Source organism: Hippoglossus stenolepis, chromosome 3 (genome assembly GCF_022539355.2).
Source record: "Hippoglossus stenolepis isolate QCI-W04-F060 chromosome 3, HSTE1.2, whole genome shotgun sequence".
NCBI classification, from domain to species: Eukaryota; Metazoa; Chordata; class Actinopteri; order Pleuronectiformes; family Pleuronectidae; genus Hippoglossus; species Hippoglossus stenolepis.
Window position 1 is genome coordinate 29,733,046 of NC_061485.1, and position 20,022 is coordinate 29,753,067.

The window sequence follows — 20,022 nt, forward strand, 5'->3', positions numbered from 1 at the left end:
TCAGTGGAGATCAAGAAGGTCTCTCAACCAGAGAGTTAGAGTTTCACACATGAATCCAGCAGAGGGATTCTTGATTTTCCATTCGAACATTCTACTCCCCAATGAAATGCACGAGAAATGCTGCTCTGCTGTGATATGCCTGACTGTGGGAGGGGATTTCACGTTCTCACAAATTGTGAACCTTAAGACATTAACAAGCATCTGACATCTAGATGTTTGATATTGATGATTGTTTCTGTGTGTGCAACCTTGAGTGTTGACATAAGCACCTTTTTTTATTTTGGAATACTTTTGTACACAATAGAGTTCAGAAGGAAACATCTGGTTCCAGCTTTTATTGCATCTTCTTTGTTGATTTCTTTTACCCATGTGACAGCATTACCTCTCGAAGAACCACATCCCCTCAGGGCAGGATTGAGCTCAAACGTAACAGCTCTTGATTATTTGCAGGTCTGAGAAGCTGCACTACGAGACTACAAAATACCCCAAAAGGAAAAAACTCAAGGATAGAAAGATAGACTAGTAGTAGAATTGTCAAAATGGACAAAGGGAAATTTTACATATTAAGGATTATGTCAACATGGTATAAACTGATTTGAATGATGGGCATTAAAAGAGGGCATTGTCAGAGCATGGCCAGATTATCCCTGTGGGGCCCCATGGCGCACATGTTCTATTGGGCCCCTATTGACCACTTATTCCTACCCTCCACCCTCTGAGAAACGTGCATGCATCCTTTAAACATATCCGCAGCTCTCACAACAGACTGTGCATGCCAACTTCATTTTACTCCCCCGGAGACCCAGAAATTACCCGGCACTCCTGTGCACAAATCATATAAACTGGCCCCAGGTTTTCTAATTAACAAAGGTTTAGAGACAGGCCCGCTATTAGAAGCAGCCAAATAATAGCTTAAATGCTCAACTAACCTTTGTTGGTATAAGTGGTGCCGAATCTCCTGAGTAGTTTGGATTTAATCAAATTACAAAAAAACAACAAACATGCAGTGAACCTGGAGCATTTTGGGCATCTAGAAGTCTGGGGTCTTATGCCTTGTTGGTATTGAATACTGTGAACACTGTGAATGTTCACATCAATGCATATGAAACAACTGTATCATGTGTATTGATCATTACACTGTGAATGTTCACATCAATGCATATGAAACAACTGTATCATGTTTAATCTTTAACTGCATTGGGTGGTGTACAGCAGAAGCAGAGAAGATCCTTTGCCAAAGCTGATATTTCTCTTTTGTCTGTATCCTGCCTCTGCATTTTGATGCCATATCCTTTTGGTCTCACACGTGAGACTGTTTTTGCAAGAACTGGAGCTGGGGTCTGAGGTTGTCCTTAAATGTCCGTTATGGTAGCTTGGTCTTTTTCTGAGACAGTTGAGTTTCACAGAGTTGCTGTTCTTTGTTGTTGACCTTTCTTCCTGCTGTGTGTGTTATTATGAGGCAGCTGGCGTGGTAAGGCAGCTAAGCACACAGTTGGCTGTCATCCTGGCCGGCAGATATCCAGCCCAGGCTCCAAAGTGCTGTTGAAGCTCTGCTGCTGTTTATACTAATCCGCCTGTCCCCATGTTCTTTTGCCCCCCTGCAGCACTGACAGGAAGCCAAGCCGAGTCCCAAGCCCCTGCCCTCAGCCTTCGCAGAGCCACAGCCGATGGGACGCGTCTCCGGAGAGCTGCCACAGAGGAGACCTACTGGGCCTACTCAGGTGTGTGTCTGTGTGTTAGTGTACTTTCTTTCACTGGTATAACCAGTATGATACATTCCAGTTAACAAACTGCGATGAGTCTTTGGTTGTTCCACATGGTTTGGGATATTTGGAAAGCCTATACAATTATTGCTGGTAAAAAAATAAAAAAATAAATGCTGAGCTACCGAAAGCACCTAATGTCTCATACACACTAGCAGTTAGTTAGCAGGTGAATGAGGCAGAGCATCAAATATTTTGGGAAGGATTCTTCTGCCGTTGTTCTTACATCCAACAGTTGGGATGCTTCAGATGTGTTGGTTCAAATCCTCAGTGTTTATGTGAAAATTGTGAAAATGTCATAAATAACTGCATCAAGTACATTTTAGTCAAGAGACAAGGATCAGTTCTGTGAACACAAAAGCAATACCAATATTTACCTGAAATTGTGATACTCACTAACCAGTCATATGCTCAAACACCGTCATCTAATGGGAGTAAACATGTTGGGCCCATTTTAGAGTCATGTTGGCCTTAAAGGGATAGTTCAAGGAAAAATGTAAATTCACTCTACTCACCCCTATGCCGATGGAGGGGTGGGTGAAGTGTTTGAGTGCACAAAACACTTCTAGAGTTTCAGGGGTAAACTTTGTTGCAGCCGAATCCAATACAATTGAAGTCAATGGTGAGTCCTTCTTCAGACGTAATAAAACAACAGAAACAACTCAACATGCCTCCATACTGCTCGTGTGATGTCATCCAAGTGTCCGCAAGCCCCGACATTCATATTTGACTCGAAACGAGGTCATTTACACCATGTTTTAATCCTAAATGTCCACTGATATCTCCCTACGAGGTGCATTCAGGGACCCTCAGACACACCATCATGTTGCTACGTCCGCTAGCTTAGCCACCTCCTGTGGTATTTCAGTGTAAATGACCTTGTTTCAAGTCAAATGTAAATGTCGGGGCTTCCGGACACTTGGATGACACCACACGAGCAGTACGGAAGCATGTTGTGTTTTTTTTGTAGTTTTATTATGTTTGAAGAAGAAGACACCATTTACTTCAATTGTATTGGATTCTGCTGCAACAAAGTTTACCCATGAGACTCCAGAAGTGTTTTGTGGACTCAAACACTTCACCACCCCTGCATCGGCAAAGTGGTGAGTAGATAATGAGTCAACTATCCCTTTAAGTATAATATCCTCATTGAGACCAGAAATGTAGTAAAATAAAACTGATAGGAAATAAAAAACAATCCTTACCTCCGGTACTCTGGTGAGTACTTACTATAAACACAGCAGAGAAGGATCAGTGGCTTTTTGAAAACTCTGCAGGGCTTTTCCAGACAAGATGAACTTCATGATTCATGTTTTACAGTCACAGAGCAAGAATCAACACTACATATAAATACTCTATTTGTTTATTTATCTGTTTATTTTGCTAGTGTATCAGCCCAGAACCAGATGCTCCCTACATTTATAAAAGTGCTAAATTCCCAAACAGTGACCATGATTTGCACAAACAGCAGGGAAATTAGGTGTCTATTTGAAACAGGCCTCGATTAGAGAATTAGCTGTAAATGCAATCTCAATACCTGTTGCAGGATAATGCTCATTTCCAAAGCACTAACTTCATCAGTACAACTACAGAACCATTTTACAATCACCACTCTGTTGCTCTGGGTTTCTCCTTTTATCAGAATAACTATTACTACTAATTGGGTGCAGTTGCATCTGGTTTTTAGGTTGTTGTTGTTTATTTGTTTAGTTTTTTTTTCTCTGAAACTCAGCTTCTCCCTGCATCACATTAAAAAAAACGTCTTACAGCTCAAAGTACTCAAGCTTGAATTTTGTTGGAAACATTGCAGTAGTTGTATCTTACTGTAACAGGAGTAGAACTCATCAGCCCTTATTTCATGATGCCGGACATACCCCCTGCTATGATTAATGACTCAACCATCCCTGAATACTGCCTTTCATATTAGAACATGCAGCATTGTGCTTTACAGTATGTTTAGTGTCAGATATTAGAGATTTTAGCAATTGGCGAAGCTTTAGAACTACAGTATAGGGGCTAGCTGTGTGATTTAGAGCATGCTGCGTGTGAGTGTGTGCTCTAGAGTGAAAGCAATTATGGGCCACTGTCACTGCAATATGTTTGCCTTCCTCTCTCTCTCTCTCTCTGTCTCTCTCTCTCTTTCTCTCTCTCAACCACTTTCCTCCTCATCTCTCCTTGGTCGGTACTCCTCTGGCCCGAAGGCGTCTCCAGGCCTTTTTTTTCTTTTACCAGTGCTTCAGAAGAGGGAAAAAGCCACTTCCACTGTCCCTTTGGAGGCTTTCGTTTTTCAGAGAGGCAGCATTAATCTTTCACCATGCAAGCGACGCGAGCCTCAGGCCACAAATGATCTTTTAGTTTATTTATTTCAATATTTCCGCTTGCTTGTCTAACCCTAATTGGTTGCCCGTCGTGCCTGCGAGAGTGCGGGAGCATGTGGGTAAAAAAAAAAAAGAAGAAAAAAAAGAACGGAGCCAGTGACAGTTTCACTTAGTGTTGCTGCTGCTGCTGATGATAAAACCTACCGATGCTCCCCTGTTGTCCCCACGCTCGTGTTTGGTCGCAGCTCTTACATAAGACGCTGATGTAACAGTGGGCAGGATCCAGGCAAGAGAGGAAAACAATAGAGAGGCAGCAGGCTGAAATACTGGTTGATATTTTATGTTTTATGTCAAAGTAAGAACCACGGAAAGTACAGAGTTACGTGAAAAAGCAGTTTTTTATAAAACCTGGGCTTATGTTATGTAAAGCCTGAATACATTTGCTGAATCCTCAGTTCAACCTAAACTAAACAGTTGAAAACACCCAGACTCCACCCAGTGTAGTGCTGAAATGATTAGATGATCAGCCGATCAATAGGAAATTATTGGCAACAATGTTGATGAGCGTATCTCACACAATAAAAACAAAACCATTAAAAGTAACAAATAAACAAGTTCTGGAAACTACATGCTAACCTGAAATTTATCGGCTCACCATTCCCCTCGTATCTCTCGTTTTTCAGTGAACTCCTCTACACATTTATGTTTTGGAGAAGATTTAAAAATAAAAAAAGACATACGACAGGTTTGAGGTCTGAAGGTTAGATTTTGTTCCTCTACAAGATGAGGACCACTAGATGTAGGATAAGGGTCTTCATCACAGATAACGACTTCATCGGTGCAAATTGTGCACCAATTTGTAATAAATCTAATTATATGTACCGCAATAATATAAACTTAACTCTTGGGTAGTTGTTCACTTTGCCCAGTCTGTATTCCAACCTTTGTTGTCAGGAGGTGAACATTTAAGGCAGTAGGATGTGGAATTTGACCTTAATCCCTGATGATTTGGCTTCTTCTTCTCTTTCTACAGTCTTTAAATAGAATTACACTTCAATGGATTTTTGTTCTGACTAAAATCCATTTTATGTATGATTTAGATTTTGCAGTGCTACACTCCACACTATTCTCCATTATAGATACTTTTCAGTGGTATCACACAAACTCTTCCTCTCTTGCCACAATCTCACCCTCTTGTTCTCTCGCCTCTGATTCTCCTCTCCAAAGTTTCCTAAACTTCTGTCTGTCCTAATTAGCTTGTTCTAATCGTGTCCTCCAGAGGTCTGACAAAGTCTAATCGGGACCTCAGTGGGCTATGGCTGTTCTGCCCTCTGTCTGATCAGAATGGCAGATTAAAACCAGGCGCAGTGCTGACAAATCAAGCGTTATCTGGAAACGGCCTTATACAGGGACAAAGAGACAGAAAAAGACAAATTCTCACAGTCACTGCTGCAGAATCACAATGGATCTGTACTGAACTGTATTTGTGGCTTATTCTAAGGAACAACCTATGAGATTTTCAGTTTTAAGAAAATAAGCCTGGGGAATATGTTACACAATGGCAGCAAATTCCATAAACTACCATGATTTAACTGTTCTGTCAAATACAATAATTTAGTTCAAGGTGAATTCAGATAATGCAGTTAGAAATATATCCAGTTGTTCCTCGCAGTTCCAATAAGGTAACATTAGGTGACACTATATTAAGGTACGCTTTAATGATTAATTATTTGCTTATTGGCATGTACACAAGGTGCCTATTGGCTTTTTATTAGCACTATAAAGCATTTATTAATGTTGTATTCTGCATGAAGTGTGAAGGCCCATACTGAGCAAAGTGTATTAAACCTGTAATCAATGAACAGCTTCCTTGCTTACTATCAATAACCAGTTCTTTGGAGGTTATTTAAGAGAAACTCTAATAATAGCATAATAATGACATTAATATTTATTTCATAATGAGATCATTTGTGGCGTGACTCTTTATTACTTACTGCAACACTGATAGTGACAACAACAGACTTTGTGGTCACACTGACTTTAGAGCAAACAGCAAATGGTGACATGTGTGTACATATACATCATACAGGGTTTATCTTCTATGTGCCATCGTGACCATTAAATGTTAGAAACACCAGGTCTAGTCTGTTCATCAAATGTTGACAGTCAGTTTAAAATAATTTTTTCATAGATGCAGTTTTGTCATATAGTAATTATAATACTAATGAAGATTTATCGATGCACTATCTCCACTGTCATTAACTAATTATTGATATAAAATGATGACACAATCAATGGACATTGTAATCAGATGAATCAAAAATGATTATTGAATGAACATAACTTCATATTAACTGCAAGTCATTATGAGGACAAGTCTCCAACTTTTACTGCTCCTATTAACCCCATTGAAGCTCCATTAGCCAAGCATTATCTTAAGACATGCAATATAAACCATGTAATATACTATGCAACCCTAACCCTGATATATGTTTCCAATTCCACATAACTACAAGAGCTTTGCCATATAGTTTTAAGAGGCTATCTCTTGTAATGGGCTCACTGTGTCCCTCTCAGGTCAAATTGATTGACTCGCCCTGTCTGTGGATGCTTGTTTTCCAAATACCCTTATTTATTTGATTGTATTATATATTTTTAATTTTGCACTATATGAGCCATGTGTTGGCTGTCTTATACCACATATCTACACACAAACACACAAACACACACACACACACACACACACACACACACACACACACACAGTCCCCTGATTGGAAATTAATTTTCAGATCTGCACAATGTCAAGGCTTGCTATCGAAGGGAGAGGCAGAACTAATTTGCGTGCTCCTTGTCAAGCTGTTTTACCATTCAACACCGGTCCCCATCAGAGAGCTCTCAGGCCTTTGTGCTGCAGCCTTGAAGTGGGTAAATGAAGATGGAAGCTGAGGATATGTTGTACAGTCATTTTACTCATGAAGGAAAGCAATTTTATTAGCCTGATAGTAAGTAGTGTTGTCTTTATTTCAATCTGGAACTTTTTATGCTTATGTAAGAGAGCATTAAATTGAAAATAAATTGTAAGAACAAACTTAGTTCAACACTAACATGTTCTGAAGCACATGTCACATCCAGATATATTCATATTTAGCTTATACTTAGCTTTGTGTTAAACGTTTTTACATAATACAAATATATGACATAGTTATTCAAGTTTTAGGACATTGCTGAGCTTTTTTTGTAAAAAAAAATTAAGCAGCACCTTTTGATGTGTTTTAATTGTTGTGTGAGAGACCTTGGGCAGGGGCCTGAGTGCCTTAGTCAAGTGAGGGAAAACAGAGTATAGCTACACAACTGTAAGACGACATTTTCAAACCAAATTATCTCTGTCCACTCAAGCGTTTTACCTTTGTATCAGTTTTAATCCCTGTTGATACTAACACACCTCAAACACAAATTACATGACCAATCACATACATTGGGCATGTGTGCCAGTGTACATAGGAAGCATGTGGCAGTTAGTTGCAGAAAGACCTATGCTATAAGCAGAATTGCTTGAATAATAGCTTGTCTCCTATACATATGTAAACAGCATAATTATAAAATGCAGAATTTCACTGCACAACAGCTGTTTTAAAGAAAACAGGGTCAGCAATGCTTGTAATTAGTTATCCAATTTGCATTCTACACTGGTGGCCGGGGCTAATGGTGGTTGTTTTCTTCCAGAAGACGGTCATGTGACTGATGCCTGACAAATCCAAGAAGATTACTTCTTGACCAAAGAGGTCTAACCAGCAAGCGGTTGTGCCTACGTCATTATTTCCAAATATCTTCGTTTCTGTCTGTTCAGACTAAAGTTTTCAAACGAAAACAGAGCAGTGTTTTCAAGTATATGAGACATCAGGCTTAACCGTTGTCGACTGAAAAGAAAACATCGTGTAAAGTAATGGAATGTGGATGTAGCCTGTGTATCTGCATGACAGAGTATTGCATTGTTTGTTGCACTAGTATAGAATTTGGTTCCGAGAAGAATAATAACAGATTTATCTTGCAAGTATTATCTTAGAAAGAAAAGGTTTGAATGAACCACTGGAAGAGTTTGGCCTACTTGTACCGTGATGCAGCGGAGATCAATGACTGGTTTAGCCTAGCTTAGCACAAAGACTGAAAGAAGCAGTAAAATACAAGCATAGCTTCACCAAAAAGTGATACAACTCTAAATCTGTTTGATTATTAATACATTTCAAATAGGACATGGAAAGAGACAGCTGACACATTGGAATCCAGGACGTATTACAGACGTAATTAGGACGTATATGTTCACACTCAGATCACTTATGAACTAAAGGACCCTCACAGATGTGCAGAAAAATGATAATACATAATCACACATGCACATATGTAGATGCAGAAAGTAGAATTTTAGCTGTAGCCTGCCATATATTCACCAATCCATCAACAAGATAACAGGTGTTTTTCGAAGTTAGGACAGTTCAAACCTGGCCACTTCACTTCACTGGGACGGGCGGCTGTGGCTCAGAGGGTAGAGTGGTCGTCCTCCATCCAGAAGGTCGATCTCACTGTTCCCCATTGGGCAAGATACTGAACCTCTCATTAAGAAAGTTCTGTACATAAATGCATGGCATAATTGTGAGTGTACATGGGTGAATGTGCTCTAAAGCGCTGAGCGGTCCTCAAGACAGAAAAAAGTGCTATATAAATACAGACTATTTATTGTGACAGCAGGAACATGATCAGCCTTTGTTGATCAGAAATAGCATCAGTGCTAACTGCTACTAAAACCACAATGTTTACAGTTTTAATTATCCTGGTGTTAAAGAAACAAACTCAAACAAATATCCAGCAGTGGATTTAGATGTTCTCATCTTACTACGAATGAGAGGACAGACAAGAGAATTTCCCAAAATGATGCGCTTGGTTTTAACCCCCCTTATATAGACAACAAACCACTGTACTATTCCTGCCACGGTCTCTTTCCAAACTTGCCGACAAAAAGAAGAACGACAACTACTGATGCTGTACCAGAGATGGAGCATGAGAACAACAGCTTTGCTTCGCTGCAGTATGGCAATAGCATCATGACATTCTTTTTTCTGAGGGGACTGTATAGCTTTATAGGACAGCAAGAATAATACAAAAAAAAGTTGTGATGATGTGAGTTAATGTTTTATCGATGAGATTTGGCAGCTTTTAGAAGATAAAACTGTTCCGAGGTGTCAGTTTTCTCAAAGGTTTCCCCGTTTTATCTTGACCTTTTTATGTCACTTGAGAATTTTTCGCCTGATTGTTGCTGTTACCGTTTTACACTTCACTGAAGAAGAAATGTTTTTCTTTGCTAGGGTTCTTACTGTCAACACCTACAGACCCCTAGCAAAATGATTCACTGTATTTTTTTTTATCGTGATGCTTTATGCTTTGAATAAAGATCAAAGTTTGAGGAGGAAAATATATTTCTGTCCCACAACCGGATGACTCAGCTCTTTCCTGTGAAGTGTCACTAAATCCCCATCGACTCTGCGGCTCAGTTCTGCAGCTCAGAATGACCCCTGACCTCTGTCTCTGCTGGAAGGGGCCAACAGAAAACACCAACCTCCCCGCAGAGATCTATACAGAATCTCAGTAAATAACGGCGTGCCATCCTAAAAAATCTCTAGTCTCCCGATAAATGCTCTAATCTACAAATGTGCATCTGCAGTCACTGCTAATGCCAAACACAAAAAAGAGAATCAGGTAATATCTTCTGATATATTTTACGTTTTATTCAGTTTTCTATTGTTTTACAAAGATTCTCAGAGGAAAGCAGGTTTGAGTTAGTTTTACCTTGATCAAGGATTATAGATCAACTAGTTGAAGTTTAACCTTGACTAATGGAAACGTTTCTGTAAATAAGTGTGAAACACAAATATTGTTTCTCAAAATAACACATTCTGAGTTGTAAATCCATAGTATCAGCAATTTACAAAACAATCTAATGCATGTGTAGAGTCAGCCATTTCACAGACAATAATATCTGTGGATTCTTGATTTGATGCATATATTCCCATTTGTATCTGTTTCTTTGTGATCCTCAAATCTAATAGTTTGTGATAAATGAAATCAATAAATCCATGATATGAATAATGTGATATATAGATTGATCAGCATCACATATAGATTCAGTAAATGGGTGTCAATGACTTCAGTATGTAGTATACTGAATATCTATTCATGAGGGGCAGAGGGGGGTATGTGAAAAGTCGCTCAGTCCACTTTGACCATTTTAAAGCTACACTTAGTAAATCATGTATGTACAGTGAAAGGGACCCAGCCTTGTAAGGATACTGTTACATGCAGACACATATATTTGCAATAACATGAAGCGCACATCCATGTCGACTGATGATAAGACTTTCTTTTAGCCTTTTGGTTGTCGCCGCTATAAATTAGAACAAGCATCAAGAGCTTTTTATATGTTCTTATGATATTTGCATTTACAAGTTATTGAAATGGCCCTTGTTTTGGTCATTTACAGGTTTATAGTTCTAATTTGGGGTCTAGTAGAATAGGTTTACGTGTTATGTTCAAAACACAAACTCTTTAACTCAAAACACTCACTGCTCCAGGGCCTGTTTTCACCCTCTTTCTGAAACGCTCCGTCTGCTCTTATTGGTCAGCTGGCCCACTGCTTTGTGACTGGTCATAGTGGTAAGTCTAGTTGATAAAATACCAAGGAAGTTACACTTACTTGTTTTTGATTGATTTGGTTAAACCCCTTTGGTCCTATAAGGGACAATCTTAATAATAATAATAATTTTTGTTTCACTTTTCAATACAATAAACAAAGTGATTTACAATAAACAATATAAAACTCACAATCACCATAAAAAAAAAATACAGATAATAAAAGCAAGAGACACCACATGATAAAAGATAAAAGCTTTTATAGAGATTTGTCTTAAGAAGTCAAATAAAACAGGTGACCGATTCTGCAAGTCTCCTCTGGCAGATTGTTCCAAGGTGTAGGGGCCCCAACGGCAAAGGCTCTGTCTCCTCTGGTTTTTAGCCTAGACTTTGGAATGGCTACACATGTAGTGATACTGCAGTTTGAGGAAGTCTCTTCCCTGTTTCAATATGACAATGCCCCCAAGAAGGAATAAAGATCCACTAAGGTCCATTATTAAATGTCTTTCCTCAGTTCAGTATTGAAGAAACTGACTGACCTGCACGGAGCCCTGACCTCTCTTGTGTTTTCTCATACAAACAACTCATACAACAGACTAGACACGCTAAACCAGCTTTTTTGCTGAATTTACTTATGGCACTTTCAACCATGTTCCAGCAACTGATAAAGGATTTGTTTGGCTATGTCTTGACCTCTGTAGAATGTGTGTAGAGGTGCTTGAATTTTAAAACTAAAATGTACAACAAACTGCTCTGTCACGGCAAACACAGACAGGCAAAAACACAACGGATTAATACACCCTCTGTGAGCCAGGCCTTATCACTCATTATCAGTGTTGGACCTCACAAGTGCCTCTGTGGCTGCAATGAGAAGATGTTATCTTCAACCGGGTTACAAATCTGTGAGGACCAGCAGAGGCTGTTCCGGGAGCAGGATGATAGGACGACACGTTCAACTATCACACAAGTGTAATGTCTGAGTGGCCACATATTTTTGGCTATGTATTTGATGTGTGTCAATAACATGCATTGCCTTTCGTACAGTCAATCAACAAACCATTCAAACTAATACAGAAGCTGAAGCAGCTATGAAAAAGCAGGGACACCAGTTGTGCTAGTCTTTGATGATGAACACATTCAGAGGACACAGAGGACAAAGAAAGCTCCTCTCAATCAACCTTGTCACTTCCATATTGCTGCTGTCATCCCATAAATGCCTACAGTATAGCGGTGTATGTGTGCACACAGCCCTGTGTTTGTGTGCGTGTGTATGGTGATTAAATGAAGGGCAGCGACCAATTGAGCTGTCTGTGCGAGGTGCGAGAGGTGATGCATTATAGGAGTACTCTCCATGATTGCGTCAGTGGCTGTGTGTCTAATGCGGGATCAAACCGAGTCGCTCTCTGGGAAAAACGCATCGATTTGATGCCCTCACAGCCATCATAATATTTCCACACCTCTCAAGTAGTCCTTGAGTAGCCTTGGTATCTATTGAGGGCTCAGGAGGATAATATCCATCAAGTGTATATATCAGGAAAGCCGGCTCTGCAGTCAAGAAGCGCCTAAAATAGGTCTGTCATTCAGCCGCTGGCACCAGCAATTCACAAAGCTGCGACAACCTCCATTGGAAGTCATTGTCAACATCAGTTTCTGTAACAGCAAACTGCAAAGAGTCAGTAAGCTCACTAGCACACTCTGATATAAATGTCGGAGTCCTCTGGGTCTGAATCTTTTGTCATATCTCTTTAGAATAATTTGACTTTATTATATTTTGATCACATGCTATGTAATCAGTAGCATTAGCAGGAGATGAGATTCAACTGTATCACTACATGGTGTTTTAATAATTACTTGAGTCATGAATTTAGCATGTGGTCCTCTTATTTTAAAACTGTAACTTTCTTTTTCACCATTAGTATAACTGACCTACAGATGTAACTGTTTGGACTCCCTGCTAATTATTGGAGACATGCCCGCTACAGAAACTAGAAATGGTACTTTAAAAAGCCTGAACGGCCTGGATTCAACTTGGCAGATACGGAAACTTTAATTTCAGTAACAAACTAATTCATTGCACAAAAAAAAGGAACAGAATGAATTAAGTAATAAACAGAAGATAATTCATTACCCTGAGCTGCAAGTATTCAAGGACAATGGTTGTTGTACCAGCACATACACGGCTCAGAGGCACAGAGGGGAAACGCTGCCTCCTGCCTGGAATTTGAGGAGCTGGGGAATCAATAACTAAAAAGTAGACGAAAAAAATCTTAAAGTGTTGTAAATTTAGTGGTGCCCACATGGACAGTCATTAGCTGCTACAATAAAGTCTCTTAGGTTTTTCTTCATGAGATGAATATCCAGAATTTATTGAAAGTTAAGCTTTTCTGTACTCCCACTTCTTCCTGTCGCACTGAAAAACTTTCTTCAGCAGAGATTTTTTTTTTATGTGTAGGCACATCAGTTTTGACAGTAACGTCCCATAATGTACTCAGTGTGGTGGTCCGCTCTGCGCCTCCAGGCATCTCCAGGACGTCGTCAGAAAAAGCAGAGCAGACCAACTTTTCACACTGTGTGAAGTATTTTGATGCATGATATTTTCCTTCATGGGAGATGTAATTCAGTGCCGATGGGAACACCAGCGATATCGATGGAAATTAAGAGCAGAAATGTGTATTGACTCAGAGGGAGACAGAGAGCGAGATAGATGGGAGATACAAAACTGGAGATGAATTGATAAATATGACAGAGGTCTGAAAAATGGAGCTTCAGTGACTGGAGATAAAGATAAGGCAGCATATGAAGTTATGTGAAAGAGAAAAAGAAATGACGCAAAGAACCCCCATAGGTGTGATGATGGAAGAGGACAGCTGAATGGGGGATGTGATCTGAAGAGTGACTCAGAAGGTTTATCCCCAAGTGACAGAAGTGGTGTCCTGTCAGAAAAGTTGCACTGGAGTTACACAAGTGAGGAAGATTACAAACAGTGGCTCAAGTTTGAAAAGCGGCTCTGACACAATCATTCTGGGTTAATGTCTCTCCCTGAAAAATGTCAACATGTTTGAACTTGCAATGCTTAGTTCTATATCTTTAAAATACTGATTACATTTGTATTTTAAAGCTACATCCTCACTAACACATTTTACTTTTATTTTGATGTGTTTATTCCTGATGCCTACACAACTCCGGAATTTACCAGCCCCACAAAGGAAGAACTTTGGAAACGCCATTGGCCCTTTTTTAGTTTGACCAATGTACGTAAATGATCATGTGATACGCATTTACAGGTATATGGAAGGAACTATTTCTGATATGGAGAAAAAAATAACTCATCTGGACAGAGACTTTCCTTTGAAAACAGATTTTTTTAAATAAAACTATAGAAAGCCCAAAACTACAGACTTAATGTGTTGGACAGTTGTTATATATTAACACTGTAGTGAAACTGTATCCATTCCCACACGGGTTAAGCAAGGTAATCCAGAGCTGTTCCAAGAGTTGATATGCACTAAACAAAAAGACAATGAGAGACCACAACAGTTCCTGTCATAGGACTTAAACTAAAGATCTTGCTGACCTTAAAATATGTGGACAAAAAGTACAGTGCAACCACAATTCAAGATGTTTTTCTCCACACTGTGTTTCAAGGCTCTGGGCTCTGGGCTCAGTCCAGCTACATGCCAAAAACTCACAAATGTACACAGTGCTCAGCTTGAGGTAAGTGAAAGAAACTAGAAGGAGATATGATTCAGGATTTGGCAGAGGAAGTTGAGGAGCTTACAAGCCTTGATGAGCTAATGAAACAATCAATCCAGACTCAGCAGTCCAAACAGTCTGAAGAGGAGAGCCAATCCTGGAGAGGCAAAGTAGATCATAGGGAAGATAAATATATGACTGCGACAAGTGTGTCGAACAAAGTTGTCCTGCTTGTGTTCACTGCCTCTACTGTTTTGAAGCAGGCCACAGAGCAGTGTGCTGTTTAAAGAATCCAGCACGTCAGGACACCAACTACTGTCCCAACCTGACACATGTTGTACTGATCAGCTTGACATGGAAGACAAGGTGTCACAGACCCAGATAAAGAAACAACCCAGTAAGACACATAATGCAACCTCTAATGACATACCTAATGGTAAAAGTGAACGTCTGGCCAGCTCATTGGAACGAAAGCCCCCACCCAGTGTGACCTAAACGGCTTTACAGTCAGCGCCCTGCTGGACACAGGAGCTCAGGTGGGCACGGTTGGTAGAGACTGGAACACCAAGTACCTACCTGACCTCTGTGTCAGACCAGTCACACAATTGTTGATGATGAAGAAGAGTTAAACATCTATGCTGTTAATGAGGACAATGTCCCATTTGAGGGTTAGGTTGCCCTCACAATATACTTTATGGGGAATGAGGATCCTAGTTGGTCAATCCCTGTGCCATTTCTTGTTATCAGCCTTGCTTTGGAGATACCAATGTTGGGTTTTAACATGCTTGATGATACAAGAACAACCAGAAAAGCTGATTCCAACCCTCACCAATCTGGACAGTAACACCACGACAATACAAACGGAAAAGGCAGCACTCCTGGTCAACTTCATCCAGACTGACATACCCAGTGGGCAGTACGGACGCATACGGACAGGCAAAAAAGACACTGTCATTCCAGCAGGTCAGGTAGCCTGGTGCCAAGTCACAACCAACACAGGGTTGTCTGACTCTGTCTTCCTGTTGGAACAATTTGCAAGTAGCTGGTGAATGACTCACCTGTGGAAGCTAATGCACCACATACCAAGCCTTACCCTGAAAGCAAGACACTTGACTGACAAAGACAAAGAAGAATGACAGACACTCAAAAACAAGAAGATATAAGTGGCAACTCAGAAAACGACTCAGAGGGTGATGCTAGCCCAGGTAGTGGTTAAGGATACTGGTGCAGAACACAGAGAAAAGACGGTTCACCTCCCAGGAGCCACTCAACCACGTCAGAGGAGTCCAAAGCAGGAAATCACAAACAGAAGACAGGAACACTCAGCTGTTGCAACACTGTTAAGAGAGGACTCTGTACTTGAATATTGACCACGGCCCACTCTGATATCTGACGAAAATAGACGTGAGAGACAGCCCTTACCGACTCTGATTGAAATGCCTCTGGGAGAGGAACTCAAAGAGATAAAAAACACTGATGAAGACCCACCTGTTCACGCCAGACCTGAGGGAAAAGAAGAAAACGATCACTGCCTAGATTCTGACTCAAAAGCTCGACCCTTGACCCTTCCTGTAGAGCACACTCAGTCTGAGGTTAGGACGTGTACTTGTGAGAGAAGGCCACAACAGTTTCTGACAAATAGCTTGCTAGGTTAACTATCAACACAGTACTACACTCACCTGTCATAGAGTTGTATCCATATCAAAACTCAAACATCATGCCCACACATACCAAACATGCCTACTCACACTCTTTGTTTTGTCTTCATGCATACCACACACTTACAATGCACCAATCACTCCATCTGTACATAAAAACTCCCACAAGTTAGTGCATCCATTATGCATTTGCAGTAAGGGAATTTGAAAAGTGAGAACTACAGATATGAAAAAGACAGAGACAAAATGTGTTTGTGTGAGCTTAGTACCTTGTACTCGATTGCACATTTAGTAATTTGGTTTATTAACAGAAATGTGTACAAGGACAAAAACTGCATAAAACGTATATAATACTGAATTGACCAAAGGACAGTACCTACAGTGTATGAATAAATATACTAACACACACATATATATATATATAAATAACAAAGGCAGGATTATGTTTCCATAACAACCATTCAGAGATGATGAGGTGCAACCCCTGCCAAGAACTCCAACTTCTTCTGGTCTCTGTCACTGTCAGTTTCTGTGAAACCCTCAGTTGCTGTTGTTCCCCACACTTTTAAATGTCACTTAATTTTCACTTCATCTTTGGAGAATAATTCCTGCCCAAGTATCAGTTACAACTTTCTTAAGGAAATGTAAGTGAATTTACATTGTTTGCCCGGCTGCTGTTTACTTTATCATCGCTGTTATATGTCATAGACCTAAGCCCGGAGAGGCATTTGAACATTAAAACCATCCATGCTGTTTATATACATTCTCTGCATTCGTCTCCATTGTCTTGGTACCACACTCTGTTTCTTCTTTGTTCTCTTCATGTGTGCTAATAAATTCACTGGCAGCTTGCCACAGAGACACATCAGGTGAGAACATGGGGAAGGAAGGCTGGCAGGGGGTGAACACCAATGAGACAATGTGAAAATAAGATTGAAAGGGGTGAAGAGACACCGATGACAAGTGAGGATCTTTTAATTGATTGTGATCTACTTCGCTGTTACTGACTACTGATTCTAGCCTACATTTGAATTCTTTCTCAGAAAATAATATATTTTTTCCATTGTTAAGTTTTTTAAGTATTTTAAAAGTTCAGAGTTCAAACTGGGGAAATTCCGCTTGTTAATGGATCCTACAACTGATATTTAGAATACAAAAAACACTGACAGGGATGACCAGCCTTTGGCTTGTGGTGTGACAGATCATTTATACCATGTTAGTAAATAATAGTGAATAAATCACCTGTATTTTGGACCTAATAGCTTCCTATACAGTATATCCCTTGTAAGTAGAGAATGGAGATCCACTGACTCTGAAGTCACAGTTTCTTATCTGAGACTGATCAGTTTAATTACACTGTCTGAATTTGCTGTACTAAGAGCTGGTGCCCCCCGAACAAGTGAATATGAATTCTGCCACAAGGCATCAACTTTGCTGAAATATTTAATTGCCTTAATTATTGGTGTTTTAGATTCTCTCCATTCTCTTTTTACTGATTGTACTACAAAGCAAATTCATCATTTTCAGAATCCTTTGACAACTCCCTGCTTATTGCAAACTGTATCTCAAAAGATTTCCCTTTAGAATTCAAGTTCTTCTCTTTGTTTGTAAATCTTGAAATGATTGAACCACTGGATATATCAAGTATTTACCTACTAATTCCAAAATGCAGTCTGCATATCTGTCTCTTTGTATGTGGAATGCATATCTTGAAAACAGTTCATCTTATCAAGTTCACACTTGGCATGTGTCCTTAATGGCCGGACAACATGCAGTGTCAAATTGGGTATGATTTGGACACAGTATGATCACTCTCTAGCAGTCAGTGGGGGCAGGGCAGTGTGCCTTCAGTCTGTGGACAAAGTCAAATACTCGAGTAAAGGAGGGTGCTCAGCACACAGCCCTGTGGTGCTCTGGTGTTCACAGTTAAGGGTGAGTTCTTACCCACACGCACCGTTTGCAGTCTGCTGGTGAGGATCACCTGGATTTAGTTGCCCAGGTGTACGGGCTGAGGCCAAGCTCAGTTTGATGACCAGCTTGTTGGGGAGTTGGGAGAGCCGAATTAATACGTTACATCCTGTCTCTGCCTGCTGCACCCGGCTGCACCACCTCTAGCCTGAATGATGCAGAGGATTTGTTGCTGTTATGAACACATCTGTGCAGAAAACGTCCCGCTGGGTTGTGCATGTGTGAAAGGCAAACTTCACCAGACTTTACCCGCAGGTTCTTTAGTTCAAACCATGATCACAGTCTTTTTCTAACCATAGCCAAGTATTTCTTCAACCATGATGATCAGTCTCCTGCTGATAGAGTCATCAGATCTGAAAACACTCATATGTGTGTGGGCAGTGAGGCAGTGGGCATTATGTATTTGGAGGACTTGGTGTTTATATCACAACTTTAAAATGTCTTGAACGATCTCATGTTTGTGGTGTTGCCATGCGCCATACTGACCAAATATTTGTGTTTCTGATAATATAAATATCTGCTGTGAAAACAGAGAATGTATCAGGGAAGTCAGATTTCTGGTCACATTTTATGTTACTGCAAAAGGGAAAGCCATTCCAGGAAGTGATGTCACAGTCTGTATAGTTTGGCACTAGAACTGTAGCAGCAGCTCATATACTCGCTGCCATTTTAATTGTGTAGTATCGTCAACATGTGATAACCTCAGGTTCCAGTTTTAACATCTCTTCATCTTAACTGAACTCCGTTAGCACACTGAAGGGCCCCTGATTAATCAGCTTCAAAGTTACTCACTATGTCAAGGCAATGTCCTTTTGGTACTTGCGTTTATTTTGGCCACAAATTAAATTCTTCTTCTGTCTTGCTTTGTGTTATCATGACTTTTACCATAAAGACAGTTAAAATAGCAATGCTGAAGTATAGTGCATAGCCTATTTGTTTTACCTAATTATTGTAGTTTCCTCCACGGTTAATAGCTGCTGTCAGTTACTGTAATTGGGATTTAGATTAAAAGGGGGGAACATAATGTAAATGAAACATGTGGTTTGTAGAGATGGTCAGATAAATATCTGTGCTGCACATCCTTTTACTATCACTGTCTTCCAGTGTGTGTGTGTGTGTGTGTGTGTGTGTGTGGTGTAATAAGTATGCTGCGACGGCCTCCCTCCCAGTCTGCAGATGTAATGGAATGACCTGGCCCTGCTGACAGCACACTCAACTAAAATGGGGCCCCGTGCACATCTGCCACTGTAGCCCTGCCACATAATTGTTCAATTTACTGTACAGCCAATATCCCCATGCTGTAATTGAATATGACTTTGTCCTGTTTGAGTAATCTCTTCGCTTCATTCTGCGACCCCTCACTGGGGCGGAGTGAGAGAGATGGAGAAAGAGAGAGAGAGAGAGAGAGAGAGAGAGAGAGAGAGAGAGTGAGGTGAGAGCAGGAGGTGAGTAAAATGCATCTTGTGTAGATAAAGCATGTAGGTCACATTGAGCAGCCGGGCTTCTGGCAATGAGATCATAGCTCTGCTACACAACCATCTGAAAAAACACAGAGAGAGATTCTCACTTTAAAATTATTGTAACGAGGGTGACTCAGACCCAGAGGACACAGGTTTCTTCAAAGGACTTACAGGATTTCAGTTGCTTTAGTGACACATCTTAATGATACTTGCACTGTTCCTGTTACAACAGCAAGAGCATTCTGCTAAGTGTTAAATGCTGTTAAATCCTCAGCTCTGTCTCTCCTCTCACGCATTGTGTCAAGTATGTGCATGCAGGGTTTCCTGTGTTTTTACAATATAGGACAAGATGTTGAATATCCCTTGTACGTTTGAAGGTCCTCTGCACAATTGAAGTTACCAACTACCAGTAGATGTTCGTAGGTGTTAGCGGCCACCAGCAGATGTTAGGGACATATCTTCAGTTCTGTACCTCCGCATC

The 20,022-nt window shown here is 40.3% G+C and overlaps 1 protein-coding gene across 1 annotated transcript in view; it reads left to right on the plus strand.

Annotated features, from left to right (window-relative positions):
- The window catches only part of LOC118104932 (receptor-type tyrosine-protein phosphatase gamma), a 369,897-nt gene that overhangs the window by 80,087 nt on the left and 269,788 nt on the right, over positions 1 to 20,022 (plus strand). Inside the window, exon 2 of the mRNA XM_035152240.2 lies at positions 1,605 to 1,721. Within this exon, the coding sequence (XP_035008131.2) occupies positions 1,605 to 1,721 (117 nt within the window). The remainder of the gene's footprint in view (positions 1 to 1,604; positions 1,722 to 20,022) is intronic.